Raw genomic sequence first — 13,444 nt, 5'->3', positions numbered from 1 at the left:
TTGTTCTGCCTTGAACCCGTGGAGGAACCTCGGGTAGGGACGCGGAAGCTTCCTCTGTGGGTGGGAGTATTGTTATATTTAGTGTCGGTGGTTTTTTAGATCGGCCTTCAAGGCGGCTGAGAGAGAACTGTTCGAGTGCTGTTCAGTGTCCCCATTCCAAGCTGTCCTCGTCAGGTGATTGGCTGTCGGGTGGCCTACGTGACCGCGGGCAGATTTGCATTGGAAGCCCGCGATACTGAACAATTGTTTCCATAGCTGTCGTTAGTACTAGTCGTGAATATCGCCCGCGGCTGCATTCAGCAACATGTGTCGGACCTGCGGAGGCTGTCCTGACGATGCTCGCCTTAAGAAGCGCAGCTCTTCGTACCAAGCAACGGTAAGTCGTTCGCTCGTACGGGAGGGGGTGTGTCTTACAAGAATATGACTAAAGTGTAGGACAATTTGTGGGGAGGGTAAGTCTATACTAAAATATCTACGTTCATGAGGTATTTTTCGTTATTACCCGACTTGCAAAATCCTAATGAACTTTCTTTTTGGCTCATTCCATATACGTTTTTGTTCCGACTTAACATAAGTCTGCCTTCTTTGGTTCTTCTTGTTTCTCTCTCTCTTGGTAAACATTGTGGCCAGTTTTGAGACAAGTGTGCCAAATGCAAATTCTAATAGTAATCAATTATGAAGAATAAACTGGATGTGCATTTATCTTCAGAATTTTCTTCATTAGGAAATTCGCACCATTCTGCGTTATACATGGCCTGCAATGCCTATATAAAACCTGACAGTTACAGTTAAGTCTGACTGAGTGCCTCAGACGGTTGAGGCGCTGGCCTTCTGGCACCATCTCGGCAGGTTCGATCCTGGGCTCAGCCCGGTGGTATTTGAAGGTGCTCAAATGCGTGTCGGTTGATTTACTGGCACGTCAGAGAACTCCTGCGTGACAAAATTCCGGCACCTCGGCATCTCCGAAAACCGTGAAAGTAGTTAGTGGGACGTAAAACAATTATTATTATTATTATTATTATTATTATTATTATTATTATTATTATTATTATTATTATTTACAGTTAACTTCATATCCTCACCATTCATTGAGAATTTTTCTGAACGCATATCGATACCAAGATTAAGGTTATGTGCCTAGAATTCCCTCATTAGTTTTTGTTGTGACGTTGACACTATCTTTTATCATATTTATTGATTTTTACGTTTATCCATACAGTGGGGGTGGGGGTGGGATCATTTATTATAGACGTTCACTTGGGGGAGCCGGGTATTAAGAATTGTTACAACGTGTTACAATGGGGGAGGGTGTTACATTTTATGGATGACCCCTAAAGGAAATATTACGATCTCTGGTTTAACTGTCAGTTACAGATTGCTCTAGGAGACAGCAGACATGGCATCTGGTAGGAACAATGCCAGAAATTAATTGATAAAAGCTAAGTTACGAATGCAATCCACGTCTGCATGAGCCACATGATTTTAAGAGTTATTGGAAGCTGATGAGGCAGAGTTGGCAACATATTACATTTTAAAAACAGTTGGCCGACACAGATAGTTCTTACGGCGACGATGGGAGAGGAAAGGGCTAGGAGTGGAAGGAAACACTCGTGGTCTTAATTAATATACAGGCCCAACATTTGCCTGGTGTGAACATGGGAAACCACGGAGAACCAGCTTAAGGACTGCTGGCAGTGGGGTTCGAACCCAGTATCTCTTAATGCAAGCTCGTAGTTGAGCGGCCGTAACCGGGTGTCCAACTCGCTTGGTTAATTTCACTTTAGGTTTTAACCCTTTCACGTCTGATATTTTCCCAGCGGTCAAAAAAGTTTTTTTCTCTCGAAAGTTGGCCTTCTGAAAATAGACTAAAGTAAAGAAAATATGTAATTTCAATAGTCTAACTTGGTCAGTACAGAAATGTTGATTAAAAACATTGAATACACGTGTTTCGGCCCTGTTAGACCTTCTTCGATCTTGGAAAAGAATATAAAGTGTATTGAAATGCTCTAGAAAAAAAAAAAACAACGCTTTAAAAGTCTATTAGAACTAATTGTCATAACGTAAAAAAGGCACAAACATAACCCAAAATAATAAAGAATATATAAAAATCACTAGTCGTGTAGAAAAGTAGGCTATCAGTCGCATCAGTAATATCGTGCTATATAAACATTAGGAAATTGACAGAAAGAAATGAAATGTTTTAAATAAATGTTTTATTACTCAGTTAGTGGCTGCCTAACCGAGGTGTTAAAGGCGTGGTCGGGTTATCCTGAAGGACTTGAGTTCGATTCCGCGTCATGAAATCGAAAGAAAATTACGGTAAGAGCGGCATATGGCCCTGGGATCCGCTCAACTTACGCCAAAAGCGAGGTCGATATTAATTTCTGGGGGTGGCTAAAGTAGCGAGTCATAGAGCTCTCTTTTTTCTTTTCTTTTTTTTTTTTTTACAAGTTGCTTTACGTCGCATCGTCACACATAGGTCTTACGGCGACGATGGGATAGGAAAGGGCTAGGAGTGGGAAAGAAGCGGCCGTGGCCTTAATTAAGGTACAGCCCCAGAGCCCCAGCATTTGCCCCGTGTGAAAATGGGAAACCACGGAAAACCATTTTCAGGGCTGCTGACAGTGGGGTCCGAACCCACTCTCTCCCGGATGCAAGATCACAGGTGCGCGCCCCTAACCGCATGGTCAACTTTCCTGGTAGTCATAGAGCTAACTTGTTTCTCATTTAGTTCTGAGGTTAAGGATAGTGGTGTGGTAATTGTTTTCAGAGGAAGTACAACTGGGTAACCATCCTCTTTAAGGATATTGGAAGGCTTTACCCCCTGCTCCTCCAAGGACCTGTATAGAGATGGCTTTACTTTGCTCAACCAACCATACATTCATGTTCACGCACTTCCTGTTTCTAATGTTGTCATTGCCTAATTTGAACTACTTTCAACTAACTGTTATACGAAATGTATGTGAAATAGAAGATGATCAGCAGTTCTGTAACATCATAAAGACATACTGATTTATATCTCGCTCATATGTGATCCCTAGGGTACGTGAGAAATCCTGAAAAATCTCGGAATCCAGCACATGGCAGTGGAAAAATTATAGTGGACATTTTAAAAGATTCAGCGACTATTTTAAATAATCACTTATACTACTCCTAAGTGATAAATCGTTTTACTGTTCTGGAAGGTGAGAATCCTGGTGGCTTAGCTTTTCTGGTTCCCTCCTTGTAATAATAATAATAATAATAATAATAATAATAATAATAATAATAATAATAATAATAAAGTGTCCGAGGACATGTTCGGCTCGCCAGATGCAGGTATCTCGGTTTGACGCCCGTAGCCGACCGACTTGCTGGTCGTGATGAGAATGAAACGATGATGAAGACGACACATACTCCCAGTCCCCGTGCCAGAGAAATTAACCAATGATGGTTAAAATTCCCGACCCTGCCGGGAATCGAAACCGGGGCTCCTGTGACCAAACGCCAGCACGCTAACAATTTTGCCATGGAGCCGGAAATAATAATAATAATAATAATAATAATAATAATAATAATAATAATAATAATAATAATAATAATAATAATAATAATATTTGCTCTACGTCCCACTTACTACTTTTACGGTTTTCGGAGACGCCGACTTGCCGGAATTTTGTCCCACGGGAGTTCTTTTACGTGCCAGTAAATCTACCGATACGTGGCATGTTTGAGCACCTTCAAATACTACCGGACTGAGCGAGGATCGAACCTGCCAAGTTGGGGTCAGAAGGCCAGCGCCTCAACCGTCTGAGCCACTTAGCCCGACCATCCTTTTATATGTTCATAGAAAGCCAGTCTCCTTTCCTTCATTGTGGTTGTGATATTTTCATATCTTTGGTATAGTTCTTGGTTTGGTCTTAAGCGGTCCTACGTCTGCAATCCTTCCAAGGAACTTTCTTTCTTTCTTTCTTTCTTTCTTTCTTTCTTTCTTTCTTTCTTTCTTTTCCGGTTATGTATGGGAGGCCCTTATTAGCTATTGTCTTATCTGCACGAGGAATAACGTTAGAGACTACGGTATTCATGGTGCGGATTTGAAAGACGTGCTACTTTCAACAAAAGATGCAAGATAAATACTACGTGATCACAAGCTGTGCATGTGGCAGAGTTGAATGATGACTGCTTATGTGTGACTCAGCTGAAGCTATAGCTCTTACAGCTGTGGCAAAATTACTAGGAAATTGAAAGAAAGAATAGACCAATTACTGTATCCTGTGGCATACTAAATGTATTTCAGTTTGCTTGCATGCCCTTCCTCGTTGTCCACATTTTATCATACAGGGTGTTGATTAATTTCTTGGATGCCCGAGATGTGTCTCTTTTAGACCAACAACTGAATGATATGTACCTATGGGATAATATCCTTCGCCTGTGTTTTTTGTTAAAGCTTCGACAAGATATTTTCAGTGGGATTTGTATTTGGTCACACACATGACGTGGAGTTCATTCCGCTTACTCCAGATTAATTCCTGTGGGCAGAGAGGCCCGCGTTCATAGAGCTAACCACTCCCCACTTAGTGCCGAAGCTAGAGATAGTGGAAGCTTTTACTTCCGATTCCTCCAAGGGCCTTCTAGGCCTGTATGGATATAGCTTTTGAGTTCACCAACACTTAAGAAGGATTTTGAATAACTTATATTACATAACTTGATAATTTGAATATAGTGGTTTAGTGTAAAAAAAGGGCCTTGAAGCCTAACTTCGCCACGAATGAAGACGTTATCCGTCTGGCCCTCTGGTACACTCAGGATAGCGTGCACTAACAAAAATTAACCACTACTTCCGTAGTGAAGTACTATTTAAGTCAACGCTCTATAAGTTTCATACGAGAGTAAAAATACTTTCGAAATATCTTAGTCCTTTCAGATGCTCCCGGAAATCAATTACACTGATCAACAAAAAATATCTTTCTGCGGATATCTTGGTATCCAACACGCGTTCTAAGACAACGGAACATGTTGATTCAAAATATGCAAACCATTTGTCTCTATAACCCACCGTTATTATTATTATTATTATTATTATTATTATTATTATTATTATTATTATTATTATTATTATTATTATTATTATTTTGTTGGATGTGCAACATAAACCACTTACATATGTTACACATTGTATCAAAGAAAACAGTTCACGGACAGAAGTTTCACTAGAGCATTGAATGTTACATGGAATCCTAATGGACATGGCTTAGCCAAGATTAGTGCAAATGCATCACATGGCACATATTGGATTTGTTTGTCGGTGAATTTATGCAACTTCTGGACACTATAATGTCCACTTCCACTAACAATAAAAAAGAAGCAAATGGGAATGTTCGGCTTTGTTTGAAAAACAAAACTTTGTCAACGTCTTCAAAACCTGACGTAGTAGAGCAAAACCGTTTTCGTATTTGAAATCAGCATGAAAAAACTTCACTAGAAAGAGTAAACATCATGTCAGATATCTACCCCTTGTGAATAAGCGTTATTACGAAATTTGTGATGTTTAAAAGCACAGTCTTCCAGCATAAAACTGAAGAAATAAATAAAACACAGACTGATTTTGCTATTGGTGTACAGTCATCATATTCCCTACCATGCAATCATCTCACTCTGAAGGTCACGAGCTGGATATCAGCCTCCAGTTCCTTGAACTCTACTTCACCGACTGCCATTTCAACAGTGGACTTAGAATGTACCGGTAGTGAGTTCCTAGTAGCCTCCTTATTGTATATGCGGGATCAGTACAGTCTGTGGGAACGCTAAAGAATATCAGAATAAGATTAACATTGCGACCACTTAGATTATGGGAATAGCGAGCTGCACTGTCGGAGGTTGGAATGTCGAATCCCCTCTGTGGCAACTGTTGTATTCGTTATATTTTTCCCACGTTCCCTCCTGGCGGTGACAGGAAATCCTAATCTTGGGCGCGTATTGTTATAGCTACGTATATAGCCACATTGCACAGATACATACAAAGACCACAGATGTTGCAAGTCCTATAACATGAACCGCCTGTTCACTGAAGTACTTTAATGTGGTAATGGGTTTGTTCTGTTGACACTGCACTTCAGTGTGCAGAAGGACAGTGGTGACAGTGTAGACCCGACTGAGATGTGAGATTGAGAGTTCTTCAGCTGAAGGTAGACGGAATAAATCTCGGTGCATTCCCTTAGCACTTGTATGCGTAAACCCCGAACCACTTGATATTCACCTCGGAAAGCTGACAAACAGCAACGTGTCCTCTCCAAATTGAACCATTTTCAAAATACAGGCAGGCCGTGGCAAGAACTTTCTATCAGAAATAAATTGGGGCACAACTCTCTTGATTGATTAGAAAAGTTTATTAAAAACTTTCTGTCTCAACTCAACTCTACACTCAATAACACATTACGCAATCACTCGGTACAAAAAGACAAAAGAATCATAGTTTCAGTCATAGAGTAATAATAAGTTTAGCGCGGTTCCGGTGCGAGAAAGTTGGAGACACGATCTCTGGATAAAACAATTGAATAATAAAAAACACTACCATAGGTACGAAAAATACTACAGACACTACGAACTATTTTTTCTCATCATGTCAAATTTTTAACGACACTAAGTACAGAAGAAAAAATATTAATTCCAGTACTGTCACCAGTTCAGATTGCATGGCGTAACTCCCTACTAATTCCGAGAAAATGGAATTTGAATATCTCGAATGTGTCCCAGAGGACCAATACATTCCCACAACGAGCAACATTCCCGCTTCACAAGATAGTGATCCAAACATCGAATCTCGCCTCCGTAGTATTTTTGTTTGATGCTTATTTTATTTTTTACAGGTCTGCATCATTCCTTATTCACAACACAACTCTGACAACGATGTATACCGTACTATAAGTGATACACTAGATATCTTCGCGAAAAGATGTGAAAATGAGTTTCTGAATGCTTTGGTCACCATCTTGTTCCCAGGCATAAAAGAAAAATGGTTCAAATTTGGGTATTCCGTAGTGATACCAAAGTCGTAATCATCAGTTTGAACTGTAGGATGGAGTGGAGTAATTGGGATATCGGGTAGCTTGGTGGTATAAAACCCTTTTAAATATACCATCCTCGAATGATAATTTTAATTCCCTTGCAATTTTCTATTGTGGAAAGCATGGCACTGCCGTTGTTTGTTCTCTGTTGCCTGTTTCGATACGATGGCAATTAATCAGAAACGTATTTGATGCTGCCTAATGCACATAGATGTTGTTGCATTTATGGGGAGCCGGAGGAGGTTATATACCAAAACAACCATTTTTTGTTTTGTTTGTAGGTGTAAAAAAATGCAGACTTTCGGCTTCAATGTAAGCCATGTTACATGAATCAAGTCCAATTCTGCGCATGTTAAATGAATTTGAAAATTATCCAAGACGTGAACGTGATTAGGCAGTTATTATTTTTCCCTTTTGAAGATGTTATAGAAGTTATATAATAGATTGCTATACGGGCTTTAAAGTACCTTTTTCTGTTTGTTTTATGTGCAGTTTATGAACAAAAATTATACCATATATTTGATAAAATTATACTTCTAGCACAAAGTATCAACATAAAAATGTACTCCATTACGTAATTGGAAAGGTCACAAAAACAACCTGTAAATCGTTCAGTCTTCTATCTTTAATACTCCTTCAGAGGAAATGTTACCAAGGATACCACTGCAAAGATACCCTCGTCTGACTCTCCTTCAGAGTGATCAAATGTCGTGAGTTACCGCCACGCTCGTCAGGGTAAATTTTCGGTACTCCTGCGCCAGTGACACACAACAGTGAGTTACCAGTCTTTATTTCCCCGCAGTGAGGGATAGTGTACCTACCTCTCGTTCAGAGAACCGCGATTCGATTTCCGGCCAGTCCACTTTAATTATAGACTCACAGCTAGAGCGGGTTGCATTTACTGTCGAGCTGTGCGATATGAGAGGCATTGGACCCGGTTGTGGAAACAAATCAGTACGGTTAAACATGTCGGAGTCGCCGAAGTCCCGGAATTTTGTCCCGCAGGGGTTCTTTAACGAGCCAGTAAATCTACCGACAAGAGGCTGACGGTATTTGAGCACCTTCAAAGTCACTCAGCTCAGCGCCTCGATAGATCAGTGCCACTGTCCGACTGATAATACGAAATTCCCTGGTTCGATTTCGGCTGAGGAAGTCGACTTTTGAAGGGCAGCCAAACGTCTTAGCGCTCCATGTCATTGTTGCTGGAATATTACAAGACTCGTCACTCAACAAAATTAAATTAACCCTTCGTTTCTAGATATCAGCCGCAGTCGAAGTGTCATATTCTGTGGGCCTGCACTAAAGAAGGCACAACTCGGTAACAGAATCCGTAATATCATCATCATCATCATCATCATCACTACCTTCGTTGTCACTGAGTTTTGTTTTTATCTTGTTGGAGACCACGTGCTTAATATGAACAAAGATGAGATAACTGTCCCCATTATATCAGTTCAATAGTGTTGCTAACGCGAGCTTATCAACGGAAAGCTTACCATGTTCGCTATTAGTCATTCAGTTGGGAATTACCAGAGCGTTGCAGATATCTGTGTTATTGATCTGGAGCTTCGAAATTGAAGAGTCTGTATCGGCGTTCTGTTCCCAGTGCACTTTTATGGTTCGGTGTTGATCTCTAGCATCTGGACAATAATACTAGAAGATCTCTGGGTATCCCTTCCTTGCTTGAATTGGCTGCTGAGCACATTACTTGTAAGTGATTCTGTTTGACTTATAAACATCGACGTCGGAAGTCTAGAGTTTCGGTGAAAAGTTTAAGACCACATAGCAATACCGTGAAATGTCGCCGTAACATCATCCATCGTGAGACTATGCCTTGTCGCTGCAACCAACTTCTTTGTCCATTCTCAGCGTGTTCATAAGGAGCTTCAGTTCATTTACATCCTGAGGTTCCTGATGTATGAAAGTCGGTGCCTCCAGTTCCTTCCTTTTCCGAACACCTTCCCTTCCATGCTGCTGCGTTTAAAAATATATATATTTTATTAGCTTCCTGAAAATTATCAACGCTGCCGCAGGGACAAGGGACAAAGCATAACAAAGACACAAAATATGCGTATACAATAGCTGATAAAAGATAACAAAATAGTAGAAGAGATTAAGGACAACAACACATTATTATTAATATGGGATTTCGTAAAATCGCTACATATCGCTTAACAGCTGATATTGCAATATATTTTATGGTATTACTAGTGGACCCGCGCTGTTCCGCACCATTCGTTATAAATAGGTCAGGTAACTCGTCTTGATATGCGAGTCGTAGTCATATTGCTTTACCTGCCTTGTCAATGGTTTTATGAACATTTAATAATAAGCGCGTTATGGTATGCCGCAGTTCGTAGTCAGAATTCATCCATTGACGTCATCATGCCGTCTATTTGGTAAAAATCTATCCATAGATTCGCTTTTTATATCTTGCAGATGTTGATGTAAAGCTTGGTAAGGTGTCGTAGAAGGCAGTGGTATTTTTAATCGCAGTTCCATGTAGAACGGTTGTCTTGTGAACTCACAGGTTAGTCTCGAAGGAGCGTTTTTTTCCAGACAGGGAACATTTTTAATATACATGGCCTTCACTCTTTGTAGTGCAGCTAGGTTATCCTTCGATAGGTGTTCCCAGATAATGTCTAAGGCGTATGTCACGATGGGGTCTCTTTATACGCAGACTTTTTTCTCTTAGCAGCGTGTAAGTTATTAGGAATGCTCTGCCATCTCCTGAATATATTTGGAAGCTGGGAAGGGTTACAGAATCAAAGAGTATCTAGCTGGGAATAGTATTCTTCCATGATCAGCGGAAGTGTGTACACTCTGGCTTGACAGGTAGTACTCAAACAATGCAATGCCATTACTAAAGATGAAAATCAATCAATCAATCAATATTCTAAAGGCTAATGCCTTGTCGATGCAACCACTCTTTTCTTTAATTGACTGTTCGTTTCAGTTTCATGTAATTGACACAACCTAACCTCTTCTTGATGTTATCCAAATACTTCATCCTAGGTCTTTCTCTGCCTTTCTTTCCCAGCACTTCCCCTTCAAGTATGTTAGTGATGAAAGTATTGTGTCTGATGACTTGTCCAATAAATTTTAATTTCCTGTTTTCCATTTCGTTTAAAATTATTTTCTCTTCTTTAACTTCCCTTAAGACTTCCAGGTTGGTTTTACTTTCTGTCCAGCTCGCTCTGGTCATTTTCCGCCACATCCACATTTCAGCAGCTTCAAGTCGATTCCTTTCTAATTTACCCAGAATCCAACTCTCATATATCAGAATATTAATAAAAGTGTTAGTCGCTTAGCAACCTGCTAAGTACAGAATATATTGCGGGTTAGAGAAAGCCTTCGCTTCCAATTACTGAAGTGATAATTTAATGATTTGATTTTATGATTGCTCAAAGTTGGCTGAAGTTAGAGACCTATGGATGTCTCATGATTCACCGTCAGGTAATTCCGGAGAGAATGAATTAAAAAAAATGAAGGAAATCGGTGCAATAGAAGCTCTTTTTAGTAAAATGTTTAATATATACCAATACATTCAAGGTTGTACTTGTTTTTATATTAGGGCACTGTAGGTTCGTAGAAGGACTTCTTGTCGCTGTCAACCTCCTGTGGCTGGTCTGAACTCAGATGGGTCTAGAATGTAGCCAGTTTTTGAGTCGGCTTTAAAGGCTATGATGTCTATTCACCTTGTGCTCCCTTGTGTAGCGATTCCAGAAACTTCCTCATGAGTACTAACTTACATCCTCTCCTTTGTAAAGAGTCGGCTAGCATATGACGGACATTGCGGAGAGTTTCGCCGTGGCGGGCAAAAGCCTAAAATGTGTGGATGGGTTTCGATCTCACTGTGGCAACTCCGGCAATGGTTACCGTCCAGACTTCTCTCCGGCACAGCTCGGACTGCTACAACATTACTCTAGTCATTTTGAGGGCATCCTTCCATTCGGAGCAAGAGAGTCCGTTGTAGTGCCGAATCCAATTATTAGCGGGAGTGTAGTCCCCAACACATGAAGCCACCATGCGCCCCGGATGTAGTTTACACTACGCTTAATATTCCATGTCACGGAGCTCAGTCCTATCTTTACGAGCATCTGTATAATTGTCCCTGGTATTTAATAATTTTTTCCGAATATTGCTAATTTCAATTGACGTAGACAGACGTCACTTTCCACATCGAAGTTGCGGGTGTTGGTGATGTATGGATGAACTGAATCTCCAAAACCCGCGAAAGTAGCGGGACATATAAACCAAATAAAAACACTTCACTCATCACATCTCAACGAAACATTCTTGGTCTAGTGTTTCAAGCCCCCATTCAGTTTTTAAAAAAATCAATTAATCAATAAAAAGTTAATTTTTTCACGTTCTATAAACAGTTCAACTGTTATTGTTTATCACATTAATCCACATCAACATAATCCAATAATCCAAAGTTAATTAAGCCTAAGCCAGATAATGTAGGTAACTTATTCTTACGAAAATAAAAGTTGTGTAAAATGGTCATCCAAAAAGTTTGCAAAATTTTAACAACAATTTGTTATACATTTAATGGTTTTCCAGCATAATTAAATTATTACAGAAATGAAATCAACCTTGGTGAAAATTCCCTGGCACACGTTAAGTATTTTACAGAATCCGACTCAAAGGTTTTTATCATTCCTAAATTGTGCTGTCTAACTATAGCAGTGTTAAAGGACTAATATAGAGGGCGCCTGTAGGCTCGCTGAATGCTGCTCCTCATGACGGCGGCGAGCGTGATAAATCCATGATTGCCGGTGCTACACTGTTCTTTGTCTCAAGGACAAGCGTTCTTGACGTCATCAGCGCAGTTTTGTTCTCTCCACACATTCTTCATCTTGCGTCGAGCATACTGATGAAGTACCATTGATAGTACAGTACATAATATGGTATATTTTTTGTTGTTGATAATAATGATGTTGATGTTGTCACTGCTCCTTCATGGAATGAAGTTGAGATATTATAATCTGTTTAGCATTGGGACAATGGCGGTGAATGCATCCCTTTCTCTCGTTAGAGGCAACTGAACGAATAACCATCAGAAATGTAATATCATCATCATCCAGATATTCTGTTTTATGGCAGGTCTTCTCATGGAATGAACCTCTTCCGCTTTTGCCTGTCCTGCGCCAAGTTTTTCATGTCCGATTACTTCTTTCCTTTGATATTGTCCTACATTTTATATCTTTTCCTTCCTCTTCCTCGTTTACCTTTCACCACTTCTTCTGTCCTTTCAGTAAATAGTCCCTCCTCAAACAATGTCCGATCCAGTTCATTTTTCTCCTAATGATTTGCAACATACTTCGTTCGTCTCCAACTCTTCATAATACTTCCTCATTCCTTACCCGGTCTTCCCATTTCACTAGTTCTATTCTCCTTCATACCCACATCTCTAGTGCCTCCAATCTTCCCTCATCTTCCTTTCGCAATGTCCAAGCCTCTGCGCCATACAGCGCTATGCTCCAATTATATCACTTAGCTAGTCTTTTCCTCAAATATTTGTTTAGTGGCCTACAAAGTAATTTCGATTTTCTCTTAAAGCCTTCTTTTGCCATGGAAATCCTTTTCTTAATTTCTGTCGTGCAGTACATGTCATCTCTCATCATACTTCCCAAATACTTAAAAGTTACTGACTTACTCTATTTCTTCTCCCCCTATACTAATACGACAACTTCTACCTCTTCCTCCAGTTATCATACTTTTGGTCTTCTTATTTTTAATTCTCATTCCATATTCTTCTAGTTTCATGTTGAATTTATCTAACATTTGTATCATTCCACGTTCGCTTCCTACCATCACAACCATATCATCTGCAGAAATTATACTTTCTACTCTCCTATCTCCAACACAAACTCCACTTTTTCCATTAAAACTTTCATTGATTATTTCTTCGAGATAGATGTTGAACAGTGTCGATGATAAAGAGCAGCCCTGTCTCCAACCTCTTCCTAATTCAATTTCTTCACTCATCTCATCTCCTATTCTCGCTCTTGCTCTCTGGTTTAAATACAAATATAATAAAATGACAAAAAATTAAAATAAAGTTGTGAATCTACTGATAAACCTGTGGCTTGGTTCTAAAAGGGCCAATGTCATTTTTTATCGAAATTGAGATATTAACTGATACAAACGCGTTTTATCCTGGATTTCAACATGTTAAAAGGGCCAATGTCTCTGATAAGTACTAAACGAACAGTTAACGTTTAAAAAAGTAGCGTTTAATCAGGTGACTTCCACAAAGAAAGTATAAAGTTATTTAGAGTTAGTTGTTGAAAAAAATAGTTGGAAAACTATAAGCAAAACTTCAAATGCTCATAGCTCAAAAACTGTTTTTTTGACATTGGCCCTTTTAGAACCAAGCCACAGAATTATGA

The 13,444-nt window shown here is 39.7% G+C and overlaps 1 protein-coding gene across 1 annotated transcript in view; it reads left to right on the top strand.

Moving 5' to 3' along the window:
- Window positions 1–296: 296 nt before the first annotated feature.
- The window catches only part of milt (trafficking kinesin-binding protein milt), a 461,657-nt gene continuing 448,509 nt past the window's right edge, over window positions 297–13,444 (top strand). Inside the window, exon 1 of the mRNA XM_067156966.2 lies at window positions 297–376. Coding sequence (XP_067013067.1) covers window positions 305–376 — 72 coding nt within the window. The 5' untranslated portion in view covers window positions 297–304. The remainder of the gene's footprint in view (window positions 377–13,444) is intronic.

Source organism: Anabrus simplex, chromosome 13, assembly GCF_040414725.1.
Source record: "Anabrus simplex isolate iqAnaSimp1 chromosome 13, ASM4041472v1, whole genome shotgun sequence".
Taxonomy (NCBI): domain Eukaryota; kingdom Metazoa; phylum Arthropoda; class Insecta; order Orthoptera; family Tettigoniidae; genus Anabrus; species Anabrus simplex.
The sequence above is the reverse complement of the archived record's forward strand: the minus strand, read 5'-3'. Positions and strand labels throughout refer to the sequence as shown.